The 18,696-nt window shown below is 39.2% G+C and overlaps 1 protein-coding gene across 2 annotated transcripts in view; it reads left to right on the top strand.

Annotated features, from left to right (window-relative positions):
- PRKCQ (protein kinase C theta) overlaps nucleotides 1-18,696 on the top strand; it is a 156,540-nt gene that overhangs the window by 75,781 nt on the left and 62,063 nt on the right. For both annotated transcript variants that reach the window (XM_068538324.1, XM_068538332.1), the window contains 4 exons: nucleotides 1,169-1,278; nucleotides 2,055-2,172; nucleotides 3,743-3,903; nucleotides 7,508-7,681. In XM_068538324.1, the coding sequence (XP_068394425.1) occupies nucleotides 1,169-1,278; nucleotides 2,055-2,172; nucleotides 3,743-3,903; nucleotides 7,508-7,681 (563 nt within the window). The remainder of the gene's footprint in view (nucleotides 1-1,168; nucleotides 1,279-2,054; nucleotides 2,173-3,742; nucleotides 3,904-7,507; nucleotides 7,682-18,696) is intronic.

Genomic DNA, 18,696 nt, shown 5'->3' with positions numbered 1-18,696 from the left:
AAAACTAAAGGTGAAGATGGCTAAAATTTCACCTAAATATTTCAAGAATATTTTATTGTAGTAGATAATAAAGATGAAAGAAAAGTTGTCTTTCGTGAACACCTGTTGGAGGCCAGTCACTGTGCTAAGTTTTTGCACACAGATGGGCAAGTAATAAGGTAAGAAGATTAAAACGGCATGATTTTATAGCTTCTCCTGCCTAATTCCACTGTAACAATCCCTGTTGATATACCTTTATGGAACCTAGCAGGACGTGAGATCAGAGTTCTATCTGCTGGTGTTGGGAAATCTTCGTTAGTTTTTTTTTTTGGCATAACGGTGATGTTTCATAAGCAGAATTTGCATTTTCTAAGACTAATGACATGAAGCGATATTGTCTTTACACAGACACACAGGTGCCCGACCCCCAGTACAAGAAGGCTCCCACAGTCACAGCACGGTCGTGCTGTTTTTAGGACTAATGAATCAGGATACTCCTCCAGCATCGTAGGTCTCAGAGCTAGAAGCCTATGCAGATCATTTAGTTCAAGTAGTCCAACTCTCCCATGTGGTGAGAACACGGTCTCTGGACACTTTCCTTCCTTTCACCCCCGCCTCTCACGTATGCACAGACCACCCCACCGTCTCAATTTCCATTTCGACTGAGGTTGTACCCTAGGCTTCAGCCTAGAAGGTGGAGAAGCCTCTCGTAGCCCATGTGGGAAAGGGGATGCTTGGACTCCCTAAGCATTTAAGTGGCAGTGAATGACCTTCCACCCAGCATTCCACATTACCACCGACTTATTTGCTGGGATCATCCCTGGAATAAGAGCCAACCTCAGTTTTTCACTCTCAGCGATGGCACGGTGGAAATGCATTCTGGGAGCAGCCTTCCTCCCCATCCACAGGCTCTGGTTCCGCCTTGAACGGGAGTCACTTCCCAGCAGCATGCTGAGGTGCATCTGGTGTGTGCGTGGAGGTCTCAGGGAATCGGAGGTGAATGTGCGGTGGCATCGTAAAAGCACTGCCCTAGTCTGTTTGCTTTCAGTGTCTCCCTCTGCTGGGAAGATGGCGCCGGGGATTTGCCAGTGATTCCTTGGACATACATGCACCTAAAACAGATGACGTGCAAAGTCCGTGGAAGTTGGTTCTGTTGCCCTTGCTCAAGGTGTCGCTTTCTGCCTTTCAGCATGTGGCATGAACGTACATCACAGATGCCAGACAAAGGTCGCCAACCTTTGTGGCATAAACCAGAAGCTAATGGCTGAAGCACTGGCAATGATCGAGAGCACTCAACAGGTAGGAACGGCTTTTAGGGGACAAGTTCCCACAATTTCAGCTCAACTAGGACTATTCCAGTCCCTTCGCTCTGTGATCTGTAGCAACTCTACAGGGCAACGTGTACTCTGTTTCTGAGTACTTGCCTTGACACTGACTTTCATCTTCATGTCCACGTCCCCCGTTTGAGATACTTATTTAATTAATGCATTTGGATTGTGTGGATCTTTATAAGATCTTAAATTCTTCGTGGAATGAGCAGGGGCAGAAACAAATAAATTCATTAAAATTATTGAGGATTCATTGCCAACTTTATACCTATGTATGACAACTATATAATAGCCTGGGGAAAAAACATTTATTTGCTAGAATCATCCCTAGAATGCCTTCAAAACACTGAGTCCAAGGCAACTTTTGCCTTGCTACTTACTAGCATGCCGAATCCTCACATCTAAGGACAAACCCTCTTTAAGACTTGGCATTGCCCACGTAAGCTATTTTTCCATCCATTGGCCTTTGAGTCTTACTCGTGACTGAATGATGTGGATAGCATGGGATAAACCGGTTAGCCCCCAGAAAAGTATGCAGGAAGCGAATACGTTCTGCTGGTACGTAAAATATGATAGACATCCACAGGATATGGGATCCCTAAGAGAGTGCCGAGGGGAGGGAGAGATTCGGTTATCCTGCACATTTAGGGATCTGAAATGGCTTTCATGCCCATGGACAGCAGGCTGCACCGTCCCGTTAATGGTGGGTGGGTAGGTGGGTAGTCTGACTCTTTGTTTGTAACCCAGGCTCGCTGCTTAAGAGACTCTGAACACATCTTCAGAGAAGGTCCAGTTGAAATTGGTCTCCCATGCTCCATAAAAGGAGAAGCAAAGCTGCCATATGGACCAGCACCGGGGAAAAAAGGTAGCTATCCTGATCCACCGTAGAATCGTCAGTAATTCATCTTGATTAACCTGAGTCCTCTGGATTTAATTCTCCACATACCTGGCCTGATAAATGATTCTTTTCTAGTTAGAGATTACAGACCTAGCCACCAACAAAGAGTCTCCTACTTCTTAGAAGTATTGTAAAACCAAAATATACCCCACTAGAAAACCTTCATAACCAGGTGGTGGTGGTGAGAGGTTGAGGTGGGAGAATAAAATGCGGCATCTCTGGAGGAAACAATTGCAAACTTTTCCTTAGAATTTTAGAACATTACTCCCTGCCGTGGTTAAACAGTTTTACAGAAATAAATCCTCCATAGAGCTCTACAGTAGGAATACCACAGACCATCTTATTCTGCACCTTTGAGACTTTTCTGGAAAGTTTAAGATTAGAAAGGGGATTATGGACACCAAGGGGGGAAAGCGGGGGCATGGTGGGATGCATTGGGAGATTGGGATTGACATCTATACACTGATATGTATGAAATAGATAACTAATAAGAACCTGCTATATAAAATAAATAAACTCAAAAAAAAAAAAAAAAGATTAGAAAGGGAAGAATAGCCTAACGTCCTTAACAATTTTGATGTTATGGAAGTTTATCCAGCCTCCTGTTTGAAGGTCCTTCATGAGAGGATACGACCATGTGATTCTGAATAGTTTCAGCATACATTATAAAATACTTATTTTCCTTGGACTTAGAATATGAAAGATAAACCTAGAGATTGGAAAATAAATGTCATTATTCCAACCACAAAAAAAGACATGATAAATATATGTGATGTGATACAGGTGCTAACTAGCTAGCGATATCACAGTAGGTAAATGTGTCAATCAACGTGTTATGCACCTTAAATTAACACAATGTGATATGTCAATGTATTTCAATTTTAAAAAAAGAAATGTTATAAGGGGGTCAGAGGAAGGCTCCAGAAAAGTTTTTCTACACCTTCTCTGGCAGGGGGTGAGGAATAAATTGTCCTGAAAAATTTTTAAAGAAGGGTTTGGATTAGATTTGGGAAGGATCTCCGGGCAGAGGAGTAGACCATGTGTCTCAGACATGATCAAGGTAGGTAACATCTTGACACAAAGACCGTGGCGAATGATGCATTTCAGATCTTTAACGATCTGCTATCCATTTCTTCGTCCCTGCATGGTCGGTCACAGAAATTGATGCCACTGTGCCTGTAAGCCACGCAAGCAATGGAGAATCATTTTTCCTCCAATTTGGTTAAAATCCCTATTTGTCCGTGATTCGGCATTATCGAAAGTGCTCATTCCTGTTGCATAGATGGTCTTTTGCTGATTGGAGTGTTTCTTAACTTGACGTTTTTCCCAGTCTGTTGCATAAAGAGACACAGTCCGCCCCCCAGATGCCAGGCTCCCAGGCAGGAGGTGCTGCTTTTGCCCTGCAGGAACCCCTTTCTGCATTGTTGTGAATGGAGCTTCAGAATGGGATGTGGAAAAGAAAGCGTGTTCTCAAAGTAGCTAGAATGACCTTCCGCTGTTCCTTATTTCCTTTTAACCACTGATTTGCCATTTTCAGAGCCTCAGGGGATCTCCTGGGAGTCTCCCTTGGATGAGATGGAGAAAGTAGGCCATCGTCCAGAACCCGAACTTAACGTAGAAAGACCATCTCTACATATGAAATTAAAAATCGAGGATTTTACCTTGCACAAAATGTTGGGGAAAGGAAGTTTTGGCAAGGTATGATATTGTATGTAGAATTCTGTGGCCCAACTTCCAGAAATTGAAGAGCAAATCTGGCCAGTGGAACTGAACCACACATGGGTGTGCAGAGAGCGCGTTCCTGGTCAGGAACTGTCATGTGATGTGATATATGTTAGAGGGCAGAGAGACATCCGAATAAATAGGGACCCGGGGAGCTCTGGGGAATAGCAGCCTCTGCTTCCTGGGAACAACGATTCAAGCCATTTCACTTGGAAGGTGTTCGTCCCATGAGCTTGTGTGTTCGATATCTTTGGACACCAAAGAAATGAGAAGGTGCCTCAGCCGGTTCCTGTTTCACAGATATTTTTGTTTCTTTGGTGGTTTTTTTGGTTGTTGTTTTGTTCCTTTCTCAAACCTGGAGTGTGGTTTTACCTTCTGTATGATTTCTTCTCTACCAAATGTCCTCAGCCTTGTTTTAGTTTGCTAGGGCTACTGTAACAGAATACCACAGATGGGGAGACTTGAACAACAGAAATTTATTTCTTCCAGTTCTAGAGGCTGGAAGTCCAAGATCAAGGTGTGGACAGGGCTGTTTCTCCTGAGGCCTCTCTCCTGGGTGTCGACGCTGTCTTCTCCCTGTGTCCTCACATGGCCATTCCTGTGTGCATGTCTGTGTCCTAACCCCCTCTGCTTATAAGGACACCAGTCATATTGGATTAGGACCCACCCTAATGACCTCATTTTAACATAATTACCTCCGTAATCACCCTGTCTCCAAATATGGTCACACTCTGAGCTGCTGGGGTTTAGGACTCCAACATATGAATTATTTGGAAGGGACACAATTCAGCCCAGAACACAACCCTCGCTTGAGCGTCTTAGGAAAAGTTCCACAGAGGAAGTCCCTCCTCTAAATTCTTCCTGCCACTCACTCAGGTTATGGGCCATTAGTCAGTCACAGAGGGCAAGGAGAGGAGGAAGGAGACATAATGGAAGAAATTATAATCAACTATCAGTGACAAGAGGAGATTTTCAAGCCAGTGATTGTAAAGAGGGATGTCGTGGAATATAGGCTTTTAGGTTATTTTGGATATTAAGGATATCACATGTATTAATGGAACTCTCAGTTGTTTTATATTTATATTGGATGCAATGTCTAGGAAAGTTTTAGCCAAAGACTATTGTTCCATGAATTTGTGCAACCAAGACCAGCATTATGCTCAGCACCTGCTCGCTAGACTTTGGCTGCAAAACTTACCCAGTTTATTTAATAATTATGTAACTGGGTATTGCCATAGCTGAATGACACTGTGCTGCAGTTGGGGTTTCTATATAATACCAAGGCATTGCCTTTGGCAAAATCCACTCTGCCCTACAAACTGTAGCTGATATCCATTAATTCGTTTATTTTGTTTCCACAGTAACATGAACCATAGCAGGCTCGTCTGGTGTTAATCTGAGTGTAACAGGCAATTTTACAGCCAGTCTTCATTAAAATTTAGCATCAATTAATGTGCAGTTGTAACCTGTTTCCAAAAACTGAAAGCACATTATAGGGATGGAAATTGCTTTTTTTTTTCAGCTTCTTAGTTTATGGCTGGTTTGGGGATGTTTTATTGAAAGAAGCAATTACCAAAAGAGGACTTTTAATTGTTAAAGAAAAGTTTTTCTTTGTTCCCGTGTGGATTTTACTTTTCAACAAGGTTAAGAAGACATTAAGTTAAACCTATATGCCTTAGTAAATAACGCAGGGGACAGCTGAGAGCTTTAGGTATCCTCTGCTCTGTGTCCAAAGCAGTAAGCTCCTCACCATCGGGACCCCGGACCCCTGCACTCTGAGGGGACTGCACTGTGGGGCCCAAGGAGAGGGGGATGAAGTACCAGAGCAAAACGGGGCAGCCGTGTTTCCTTTTCTTCCAACACTAAGAATACTCTGAAACTTGTTTTTCTTCTTTCTTTTCACTCTATATAGGGAGTATGGTTCCTCATCAAAATGGTAGCCTCTATATTCTGGTTCTCCATCGATTTTAGGCCCAGGAGAACAAATTGCATGTTTTCTGGGGATATGTATGTACGTCATTCATTTGCCTGATATCTCATCTAAGCTCTACCCCCTCTATCAAGCCAGCTACCCCAAAGCTATGTGTCTGCGCTGTATTATTTTAAACATAGACATGTGCGTTTTCACTATTGGTGTAACATCGTTAACGTCAACATTCCCTAAAAGTCACTAAAAGAAGCAAACGGCAAGGGTTTTTGCTTTTAAGTATAGTTGATTTACAATATTAGTGTCAGATGTATAACATAATGATTCAATAGTTTTATAGATTATACTCCATTTAAAGTTATTACAAAATAATGGCCGTATTTCCCTGTGCTGTACAATATATCCTTGTTGCTTACTTATTTTATGCATAGTAGTTTGTATCTCTTAATCCTATTCCCCTATATTGCCCCTCCCCCTTCCCCTCTTCCCACTGGTAACCACTAGTTTGTTCTCTATATCTGTGAGTCACTTTCTGTTTTGTTATAGACATCCATTTGTTTTGTTTTTTAGATTCCAGTAACTGTCATTTAGAAAGCATTTTACAGTTCACAAATCACTTTCCCACCTGGTATTTGATTTTCACAACAGCCCTGTAAGTCAGCAGTGTGTTGATAGTTAACTGCTTTTACACATTCGGGAACTGAAGCAGCCCAGGGAGGTTTATTTGTTTGCCCACATTCCCACAGCTAGTAAGTATCTATCTGTGAAATGAGGCCTGAGCTGGGGTTTTCTGTCTCCAAATGCCATGTCCTCACTCCTGTCAATTGTCTGTGGCTGCATCATTTGCCAAAGTGAAAGTTGGTGAAACGCTCCATTACATGCCATCTGGTGTCCTTTCTTATAAGATTCATGAAATCAAGTGGAAAAAGTAAACTTTGGAGTCAGATTTCCCACTGAATAGCTCTATGAATTTGAGAAAGTTACCCTTTGAGCCCAGTTTTTTTTAAATTATTACTATCTATCTGTGTTGCAGAGTGTTCTGAGCTAAGAATTAAATAGATACTAAAATTAGATAGCACATGTAAAGCACATAGCAGAATGTCTGACAAATAGTAGGTCTTGAAGATAATATTAGTGTCTGTGCCATCAGAGGAAATGCTGTGCATTCTTTAAGCACATCAGGAAAGCTCAATTCCTCACATTTTTTTTTTTTTTGCCTTGAAAAAGTGGGAAAAACTTAAGAGTAAGGTTTTATGCTCATTTTCAGTGATATTTCAAGAACAATCAAGTCTTCCTTCCACTACTTGCTGCTGCTTCCTTCAATACATATTTGCCTCTGAATTTTTTTAATAAACTTACTCAGGTCCCTGGGTAGACAGGGCACACTTTTTTAAATAGAATTTTTCAGGGGCTGAGAATAACCCATCCCATTGAACCGTAGTTTTGTGAAACCCTTTGAAAGGTAGAGAGAGGATGAAACCGTTCCGTATCATCCCACACCTGTGAAGCTCTATTTGTCTCCATAAAGGGGGTGGAGGAGGATTGGAGACGTAGTCTTTTCTCACCCAATACATCTCTCTCAGGACTTCGTGACTCTTCTTTAATGAGCGTGAATCCAAATTCTAAAATAAAGTGTCTTCCCCTTCCCTCTAGGTCTTCCTAGCAGAGTTCAAGAAAAGCAATCAATTTTTTGCAATAAAAGCCTTAAAGAAAGATGTGGTTTTGATGGACGACGATGTGGAGTGTACGATGGTAGAGAAGAGAGTTCTCTCCTTGGCCTGGGAGCATCCGTTCTTAACGCACATGTTCTGCACGTTCCAGACCAAGGTAAGGCTATCCTTCATCTCTACCTCTCACCCCAGTAAATCTGGGTGCTCCTGGCAGCCCTCGTTTGGAGACATGGGGTACTCTCTTCGTATATTTCTTCTTTACCTTTGAATCCACCTTCCATCCATCCAAATAAGTTTCTTCTGCTCTAAACACCATTGAAAAATCACTTAGAATTTTTTAATGTAGTTGATTGGGAAAGGGCCTTACTTCTGGATTTGTTTGTTTTTTAGAATTTGGTTTAACTTTTATAAGCAGTATGTGACTTGCTTAACAAAGCAGTGCTTTGTGAGAGGGAAAAAGTGACATCTGTTTATTCATCTACCATACGTGTATTTGAAGAGACGAAATTTGGAAAAATAGATCAAAACATGTGTGCACTGTTGTTTTCCTTTATAAGGCCAGTAGAAGATCATCCTTTAGAGCGGGCTTCATCAGTGAGGCCCTGAGCATTGTGGTAAAAGGGTGAATTTTGTCAGAAGTGTCTATTCTGTTCTGGGAGAATTCTCCTCCTGATCTCCTTTCTCCCTAAAATTTAAAAAAAAGAATTTCTGTTTTGACTCATTTTAGAAAATTTGGAAAGTGCTTATATGCTCAGAGAAGAAATCATTTTAGAAAATTGATTTTAGAAAATTTGGAAAGTGCTTATATGCTCAGAGATCATTTTAGAAAATTTGGAAAGTGCTTATATGCTCAGAGAAGAAAATCATATGTAATCCCATCACTTGGGTATACTCACCGTTAATACTTCTAAGTTTATCCTTCTAGATTTTTCCCCCATTAGATTTTTAAAGGTAAAAATAATGACCTACTGTAAATACCTCCTGTTCTGTAACTTGCATTTTCAACACTCTCTACATTTCCTCACATCTGTGGATATTCTTCTACAATTTATCTAATTAAGCTACTTCTAAATTTTGTTCTGATTTGAATAACACTGAAATGAACATCCCTGTAGGTCAGTCTTCCTGCACAAACATAATGATTTTCTCTTTTTATTTTTCTATCCTACTTGACCCTGTCCCTATGTATGTAGCCTAGAATAATAAGCAGACCCGTGTGGAGCCGTGTGGTTAAGGTCCAAAGAACATGAGGAGTTTTTCTCTTGTTCTGTTTCAAGCCTTGATGATAATGTCCTACCTTAGGACAAGTAACCGAGGACCTCAAGATGCCTCCAGCCACAGAAGGTGTTAGTGGGGAAACTGGGAATCAGCCAGAAAATGTGGACGGTCACTAGGGATTTCATCACCATTTCTCCAGCTCCCAGTAGATTCTCAACAAGTGTTTAAATTAGGGAATAAATGAATAAATATACTTAGCTAAACAAAGAGAAACCAGACCATGAAAAAGCACTCAATGATCATATACTGTATTCAAAGCATTGTGAAGGATATAGAACTAATACAGTTCCTGACCTGGAGAATTTCATACTATAAAAAATTAAAGAGGCAAGAATGACACTTCTAACAGTGGTGAGTAATATTAATGGCAGAATGCAGACTCTAAGCACCAGAGCTGAGAAAACTAGACGTTAGAATTTGAATAGAAATTAGAATAGGCAGAAAGGGTCTTGGACAGCAGAGGTGTAGGGGCTATAAGAAGGCATGAAGGAATAAAGGGATTATGATAAGCTGTTTAAAAGTAGGCTTATGTTTTACAGCAGGAAGGAGTTTGGAATTTCTGATAATGAGGGTTAGAAAGATTTCCTGCTAGAAATTTCCTCCTGGAGAGATCATAAATATCTGTTGGTCTGGGATGGTGCAGATATTTTACCGGAAGACAAAGTAAGGAACTCTGTCCCACTCTCCCGGTCTGTTCTAGATTTGCTGTGCACCCTAGGGGTTACTTACAATCTCATTTTTCCTCTTGAAATATTGTGGGACTTTTATCAAAATACTAAATACACCTCAGACCAGGCTTCTAGGGGCATTATGTAATCAAGTTTCACTCGGCACCTTTCCCTGCTGTTTTTATATATTTGTTTGTATGATTGTTTTTGTACCGTGTAGGGAAGGCTGTTATGAATCCCACTTTGCAGAAAATAGGTATGTTTCCTTCTCTGATTGTCAGTTAGAGCCTCAGGCAGAGTTTGCTTCTTTCCCTGTTACAGGAAATGCTCTTAAGATTCCAAGCCTATGTAATGATTTACCAAAACCAGAAAAGTAAATGCATGAGAAAAAGTGTCAGAGGATGTACATATCAAATGTAAAAATGACTGTCTCACTACTTAGATTTCAAGGAATTGAGTCCTTTTAGAAATAAGAGATGTGGGGGGGTGGCGGGGAGAGGCGAAGCTTACATTATACTTTCTGAAGGACCCTGATTTGAGATGTCCTGATTTTTAAATTTTATTCACTTTTTATTGAAGTATAGTTGATGTACAATATTATGTTATAGGTGTACAATATAGTGATTCATAATTTTTAAAGGTTATACTCCATTTATAGTTATTATAAAACATTGGCTAGATTCCCTGTGTTGTACAATATATCCTTGTAACTTATTTTATACTTAATAGTACTGATTTCTTCTTCAAACCTTGTATGTCAAACAAAATAACCAAATGCCACAAGTGAGTGTAAACAGCAGCAATCGATTTGAATCATGATTTCCTCTGGGTAATTTTTTAGTGTAGTCAGTTGGGAAAGGGCCTTACTTCTGGATTATTTTGTCTGCTTGCTTATTTTTTAGAATTTGGTTTAACTTATATAACAACGAGGATTGCAAGCATATGTGACTTGCTTAACAAAGCAAAGATTGCTTTGGCTCTTTGGGGTCTTTTGTGGTTCCATACAAATTTTAGGATTATTTGTTCTAGTTCTGTGAAAAATGCCATGGGTATTGTGATAGGTATTGCATTAAATCTGTAGATTGTTTTCCGTAGTATGGACATTTTAACAATATTAAGTATTGTAATCCATGAACACAGGATATCTTTCCACATTTCTTTGTATCATCTTGAATCTTCTACATCAGTATCTTTTAGTTTTCAGACTACAGGTCTTTCATGTCTTTAGTTAAATTAATTCCTAGGTATTTTATTCTTTTTTGATGCAATTGTAAATGGGATTGTTTTCTTACCTTCTCTTTACACAGTATACAGAAATGCAACACATTTCTGCATATAAATTTTGTATCCTGCAACTTTATTTATAAGCTCTAATATTAGTTTTTTCACGGTATCTTTATGGTTTTCTATGTATAGTATCATGTCATCTGCAAATAGTGACAGTTTTACTTTCTCCTTTCCAATTTGGATATCTTTCGTTTTCTTGTCTGATTGCTATGGCTAGGACTTCCAATACTATCTTGAATATAAGTGGTGAGAGTTGGCATCCTTGTCTTTTTCCTGATATTGGAAGAAAAGCTTTCAGCTCTTCACTGTGGAATAAGTTGTTAGCTTTGGGTTTGTCATATATGGCCTTCACTAAATATGTTGAAGTGTATGCCTTCTATACCCACTTTGATAAGAGTTTTTATCATGAATGGATGTTAAATTTTTTCAGATGCTTTTTCTGTATCTATTGAGATGATATGGTTTTTGTCCTTCGTTTTGTTAATATGGTGTATCATGTTGACTGATTGGTAGATATTGAACCATCCTTCCATCTCTGGGATAAATCCCACTTGATCATGGTGTATGACTCTCCTAATATATTGTTCAATTTGGTTTGTTTATATTTTGTTGAGGATTTTTACATCTGTATTCATCTGGGATATTGGCCTGTAATTTTTGTGTGGTGTCTTTGTCTAGTTTTAGCATCATGGTAATGCTGATCTCATAGAATGAGTTCAAAAGTATTCCTTCCTCTTTAATTTTTTTGGAATATTTTGAGAAGGATAGGTATTAACTCTTTTTATATATTTGGTAGAATTCCCCTGTGGAGCAATCTTGTTCTGGACTTTTGTTTGTTGGGAGTTTTTTTGTTTTTTTTTTTTTTTCCTACTTATTCAATTTCATTACTGATTATCAGTCTGTTAGATTTTCTATTTCTTCCTGATTCAGTTTTGAAAGATTGAATGTTACTAGGAATTTATCCATTTCTTTTCGGTTGTGCAATTTGTTGGCATATAATTGTTTATAGTTGCCTCTTATGATTCTTTGTATTTCTGTGGTGTCAGTTATAACTTCTCTTTCATTTCTGATTTTATCTGGGCCATCTTTTTTTCTTGATGAGTGTGGCTAAAGGTTTATCAGTTTTCATTATCTTTTCAAAGAACCAGCTTTAAGTTTAAGTGATCATTTCTACTGTTATTTTTGTCTCCATTTCATTTATTTCCACTCTGATCTTAATTATTTCCCTCCTATTAACTTCGGGCTTTGTTTCTTCTTTTTATAGTTCTTTTAGGTGTCAAGTTCGATTGTTTGAGATTTTTATTTCTTGAGGTAGGCCTGTATTTCTATGAACTTTCCTCTTAGAACTGCTTTTGCTGTGTCCCATACATTTTGGAAAGTTGCATTTCCATTTGTCTCAAGGTATTTTTTATTTCCTCTTTGATTTCTTCAGTGACCCATTGGTTATTTAGTAGTATGTTGTTTAGCCTCCATTTGTTTGTGTTTTTTGCAATTTTCTTATTTTGATTTCTAGTTTCATACCATTGTGGTCAGAAAAGATGCTTGGTATGATATCAGTCTTGTTAAATTTATTGAGACTTGTTTGGTGGCCTAACATAACCTACCTGGAGAATGTTCCATGTGCACTTGAAAAGAATCTGTATTCTGTTTTTGGATGGAATGTTCTGTGTGTCATTTAAGGCCAGTGTTTCTTTATTGATTTTTCTGGTTGGATGATCTATCCATTGTTGAAAGTGGCATTAAAGTCCCCTATTATTATTGTATTACTTTCAATTTCTCCCTTTATGTCTGTTAATATTTAGGCCCTTCTATGTTGGGTGCATAAATATTTACAAATGTTAAATCCTGTTCTTGGATTGACCCCTTTATTATTATGTAATGTCCTTCTTGGTCATTTGTTACAGTATTGTTTTAAAGTCTATTTTTTTGGCTATGAATATTGCTACCCCAGCTTTCTTTTCATTTCTATTTGCATGGAGTATCTTTTTCTATCCCTTTACTTTCACTCTGTGTGTGTCTTTAGGTCTGAGGTGAGTCTCTTGGAGGCAGCATATAGTTGGGTCTTGTTTTTTTGTTTTTAATCCATTCAGCCACTGTGTGTCTTTTGATTGGAGCATTTAGTCCATTTACATTTAAAGTGATTATTGATAGATATATACTTAATGCCATTTTGTTAATTGTTTTCTGGTTGTTTTTGTATCCCTTCTCTGTTCCTTTCTTATTCTCTTTGCCTCTTTCCTTGTGGTTTAATCATTTTCTCTAGTGTGATGTTTGTGTTCCTTTCTATTTTTTGTACATCATAGGTTTTTGATTTGCAGCTACCATGAAGTTCATCTCTCTCTCTCTCTCATATATGTATATGAGTTTATTTAAAGCTCAAAGTCACTTAAGTTAGAACGCATTCTAAAAGCACTACATTCATACTCCCCTCTCCAACATTTTGGTTTTTATGTCATATTTTACATCTTTTTGTGTATCCCTTCACTTCTATTGTAGTTATAGTTGATTTTACTACTTTTGTCTTTTAGCCTTCATACTAGTTTAAGTGGCTGATCCACAGCCTTTCCTATATATTTGCCTTTACCAGTGAGATTTTTTTCTTTCATATATTTTCCTATTTCTGTTTATGGCCTTTTCGTTTCACTTACAAAAAATGTTAAAGGGTCTTCTTTAAGGCCAGTTTAGCGGTGATGAACTACGTTAGTTTTCACTTGTCTGGGAAACTCTTGATCTTGTCTTCAATTCTGAATGATAACTTTGCCAGGTAGAGTATTCTTGGTTATAAGTTTTTTTCCTTTTAAGTTCTTTCCTTTCAGCACTTTATCATGCCACTGCCTCTGGCCTGCAAAGTTTTTGATGAAAATTCAGCTGACAGTCTTATAAGGGTTCACTTGTAGGTGACTAGTTGCTTTCCTCTTGCTGCTTTTAATATTCTTATCTTTCATTTTTGCCATTTTCATTGCAATGTGTATTGGGGTGTATCTCTTTGGGTTCATCTTGTTTGGGACTCTCTGCTTCCTGGGCCTGGATATCTGTTTCCTTCACCAAGTTAGGGAAGCTTTCAGCCCTTTTCTTTTCTCCTCCTGGGACCCCTATAATGTGAATGTTAGTAGGCTTGATGTTGTGCCAGAGGTACCTCAAACTATCATTTAAAAATTTTTTTTCTTTTTGCTGTTCTGATTGGGTGATTTCCACTCTTCTGTCTTCCAGATTGCTGATCCATTCTTCTGTGTCATCTACTCTGCTGTTGATTCCCTGTAGTGTATTTTTCATTTGTTATTGTAGCCTTCAGTTCTGATTGGTTTTTTCTTATATTTTCTGACTCATTGTTGAAGTTCTCATTGTGTTCCTTTATTCTTCTCTTGAGTTCAGTGAGTATCTTTATGACCATTACTTTGAACTCTTAAATCCAGGTAAGTTACTTATCTCTATTTCATTAGGGTGTTTTTCCCAGGGTTTTACCTTGTTCTTTCATTTGGAACATATTCCTCTGTCTCCTCATTTTGCTTGACTTTCCGGTTTGTTTCTATGAATTATGTAAGACAGCTACGTCTCCTGGTTTTAAAGGTGGCCTTGTGTAAGGAGCATCCCCTGTGTGGGCTGGGCAGCTTTGGCAGGCTGGTTGGGTCAGGCTCAGCCTAGGGGTGAGGGGGGCTGGAACTGGAACAGGTATGGGCCTGGGGGGGCGGGGGGGGGTGGTCCCTGGGCAGGGTGTCCTGTGGCCACCCTGGCAGGATGGCTGGAGCAACATGAGCCAGAGCGGCCTAGGATATATACCACACCAAAGCCACCCTGGTAGCATGGCTGTAGCTAGTGCAGGCCTGGGGCATGCTACGGTGGCCTTGGCAGGCTGGCTACAGTGTCTGGACTGTGTTCCCATCCATGCACAGCACCTCCAACCCTGGAGAGAGTTCCAGCAGTTCCCCATGTGTTTGGCAGATGCTCTAAGGTTAGTAAATGGATTTCCTTCAAGTATGGTCTAAAGTGTCCTTTAAATTGCTGGGGTTTTTTTTTCTCACTGTGCACCAAGGTGGGCAAGTCTGTGCACAGGCCTCTCGGTGGTATCCCTCTCTACTGCAGATTGCTGTGTCAAGGGTGTTTCCTGTTGATGCTGGGTCTCGGTCCCTCTATCATTTCTTGTGCAGAAGCTGTTCAATCAGCTCTTAGTTCTTCAGGAGGAATTGCTTTCTGTGTAGGTGTACATCAGTGTGTCCATGGGAGGAATCTTTTAACTGTACTCACTAACAAATTAAAATCTATTAGAAACAAATTAATCATAAAACCTTGAAAATACATGTCATAAATTACTTTAGAAAGTCACTGTTAAATTACTTCAACAAATGTTTCTTGTTGACCTGCTAAGTTCTGTGTTTCCCCAACAGAGGCAAGACTCAAACTATATGGGGATTAAATTAGAAAACTATTTCCTTTTGCTACCTAATTCTAAGTAGTAAATAGAAAAAAACAAGTTCTAGCTTGCAAGAGTAGTATTCTGCTTTCTTGAGTTTAAGATACCATCAATAATTAGATGCCCTATTTTCTTGATACACAAAATTGTTTTAAAAACTAGAAGCCATCTCCCAATTTTCTTGATACACAAAATTATTTTAAAAACTAGAAGCCATCTCCCAATTTCAGAATTGTCTAAATGTGAATTAACATGTATGTCAATTAGAAATTGCATTGGCTGCTAGTAACAGGGATAGAAAATAACAATGACTTACATGAGATAGAAGTGTTTTTCTCTTCATATAAAAGGAGTTACATACATGGTTCAAAGCAAGTATGACAGTTCCATGGTGTCAGAGATCCAGGAACCATCTGCTCCCTGTTCCATCATCTACTGTACTGAGTTCCCATCCTCAAGGGTACTCCTCAGTCCAACATGGCTGCTAGAGCCCAGCCCTCACAGCCACATTCTAGGGAGGAAAGAACAACCCCATGCCAGCTTAGTCTTCTTTCTTAAGTCGCTTTTCCAAAAGGCCCACAAAAAATTGCTGCTTACCTCTCTCTGACTCTTCTATAGCTGTAAGGAAAGCTGGAAAGTTGAATCTTAAGCACATTGTCATCCAGAATAATTTTTTTTTTTTTTTTTTTTTTTTTTTACTAAGAAAGAAAGGGAGGCAACCAGCCATTTCTGCTCCAACATATATATTAAAATAAAGAAAATATGATTAAAACTAGGTTTACTGAAGCCTATTTTGCGCCAGATAGTTTCCTAGGAACTTTAAATATATTATCTCATTTAATTCTGTAAACCCAATGAAGTAGATATTATTATTTCATTTTACCTATGAGAAAACTGAAGCTAAGAAAGATGAACCTTGCCTTAAGGCCACTCAGCTGGAAACAGCATTCAATCTTACCATATGTCTTTGTCCAGATATGGGCCTCCTATATATTCATACCATGTGTCTTAGTGACATGTCATCTCTGTAGTATCTAAATGTTCACCTACAGGGGAAAAAACACAGAAAAATAGTTTTCCTCTCTTTTTAATTATGCTAGATTAAAAGTTCAATAACTCAAGTACGCAAAGTTTCTCTGATCCATCTCTGATAACCCTAGGCGAAAATAAGAGGGTTTGGAGAGAAAACACAAAATTCAAGAGTAAATTTAGAGATCTAATTATCTTTTTTTCAACAATTCATGAATTGAGCAGCATCCATCTAGCAAACAGAAAGGAGCTCTGAGGACCTGTATGAAATGGAAGACTTTTATAGGCAGAAAGTAGGGAGCGACAAGGAAAGAGCAGATTGTTTCAGTCAAGGTCACCTTCCTTAGATGGATGTCCTTACTGGTGCTGATCAGGAAGTTCCAGACTGACTGGTTAAGATTACATTCCTGGGGATGTTTGGAATTGCAGTTAGCTTACGTATTAAGTGCCTGTTTGGAGATGGGCTTAGCACAAGTGATTCCATCTGGGGACTGTTGTCTCTTTTCTAACAATCACACCGCCTCTTTTGCCTCTTTTGATCAGACCCTCAACTTAACTGGGAGATGTGATCAAAATTTAAGGTATTAGCACCACTCCCAGCTACCGTTCTGAAGTTCTCATGGTTTTTGATGATCCTTTGTGTGGTGTTCACAGGTCAGGATGTTTTTTACTTAATCTGTGGTATTCACAGGCCACAGAGTTTAGGGTCACATTTTCTAAGTCAGTCATTCTCTTCATTCCCTTCTTGAAGTTCCACTCGTAGGGAGATCATTTAGTTGGTGGTCAGTGGCTGCAAACATGAATTTAAAGCCTTTGAAAGAATACAGCATTCCAGGGAGATCACTATGATTATGAAAAGTAGGATAATTCCCAATACCTGGAGTGCTCTTCAGCCCCAAGACCCAAACGAATCAAAATCAAATAAGTCAAAGAAAGACCCCATTGAAAGAGTCACCTGTTTAAGGCAAGTGGCTTGTTCAGTATTTTTATGTAACTGAGCCTCAACTTCCTCAGAAGTGTTAAACCAGGTGCAACAGGTTGCCTTGGCTTAGTGAAGTAGGGCCCTGACAAAGAAAGGGTTTGCATCCCCTTAGCCTTGTGTCCCTTTCTTTGTATACAAAGCCTGGAAACAAAGTTCCCCAAGTTTGGGGTTATTAACCAGAGAGAGGGAAACAGACCAGAGGGTCTCTAACATCATGGATAGATCAGAGTTTTTGATGATAAATCCAGCAATCTAAAAGGATACCCCCCCCCACCCCCACCCAAGCAATGGCCTGGGAGATACGGATGAAGATGTTATCTTTCCAGGCCAGTGCCAGAGTAAACGCTGAAGAGGAGAGGGTGTCAAGTTTAGTTATCCGGCAGTCTACCTCAACATCGGCTACTTCTCAGTTTGATTTTGAGATCTTCAGTGGGTGTACAGGACCCAACATCAGGTGGGGACTTCTTCAGTTGTGAGATATGTACCCAAGGTTCAAGTCCCTGCAGGTTGGCTGCCATCAGGTTAGTGAGGAAGATCTGGTAGAGTCCCTTCCGAGGAGACGCAAGGGCAGTCTTTGTTCTTACTGACTCCAAATCAGAAGGGTGGGAGAAAATTGGACACATTAGTTTGGAGAGTCATAGCCAGTTAATTGAGGGATCTAGAAGTATTCAAGATCCAATCCAGTTTACAGGTATATAACAAAACCTCAAAATCAATTACCAGGATTAGAATCTAATATCTACAAAGATACAGTTTTCCTCTGTATCATCACCATTTTTTTTAACCAAAGATAATTACAGTAAACCTACTTCATTTGCATTAAACTTGGCCTGATTAATTACATAAGTGCAGCAAGAATAGTGACTGACCATTTAAGCTCTTTTAAAAACTGTTTCCTGGAAAGGAATCTCAGAGTGAACTCTTAAAGCCTCTGAGGCTTTAAGCTAAGCCAAAGTCTCACAGTAAGATTTTACCTGCAATACCTATAGCTTTGGGTGAATTTCTCTCTTCTTGAGGTCCAAAAAATACCGAGTTTCCTGGAACCTACCAGGAAATTACCTTTCTTAGTCACCTGGTTAGCTCCCAGGAACCTTGGTACCAGAGTACCAGTCCAATTTCTCCAAGGGACTTTATTGACTCCCTAAAGTCAACCTTAGTTATTTAAAGCTGTCTGGTCATATCTGAGTCTATACACATCTCTCTCACATGTAACGTTCCAGTCAAGGCCTTGGTAATATAACCAGTGTATCCAGTTGTGTCCTATTACAAAAACAGACTCTCACTGAACTTACGTAAATAACTATTTTTCCATAAAAAGAATACTGGAGAGTTTCTGGATTCTGGAGGAATCAGAGAGAAAAAGTAAATGTTTCATCTTTGTTTACAAAAGTATACTTTACCTAATTGTAAGTCATGATAACGCAAGAGAAGTCTCAAATCTGGAAAAACAAAACAAAGTACCAGCAGTATTTCAAATGAGAAGTCCTAAAAAGTCTAATCATCCTCCTCAGTTCATTCAG

Source organism: Eschrichtius robustus, chromosome 1 (genome assembly GCF_028021215.1).
Source record: "Eschrichtius robustus isolate mEscRob2 chromosome 1, mEscRob2.pri, whole genome shotgun sequence".
Classification (NCBI taxonomy): domain Eukaryota; kingdom Metazoa; phylum Chordata; class Mammalia; order Artiodactyla; family Eschrichtiidae; genus Eschrichtius; species Eschrichtius robustus.
This window is presented reverse-complemented; position numbering and strand designations above follow the sequence as displayed.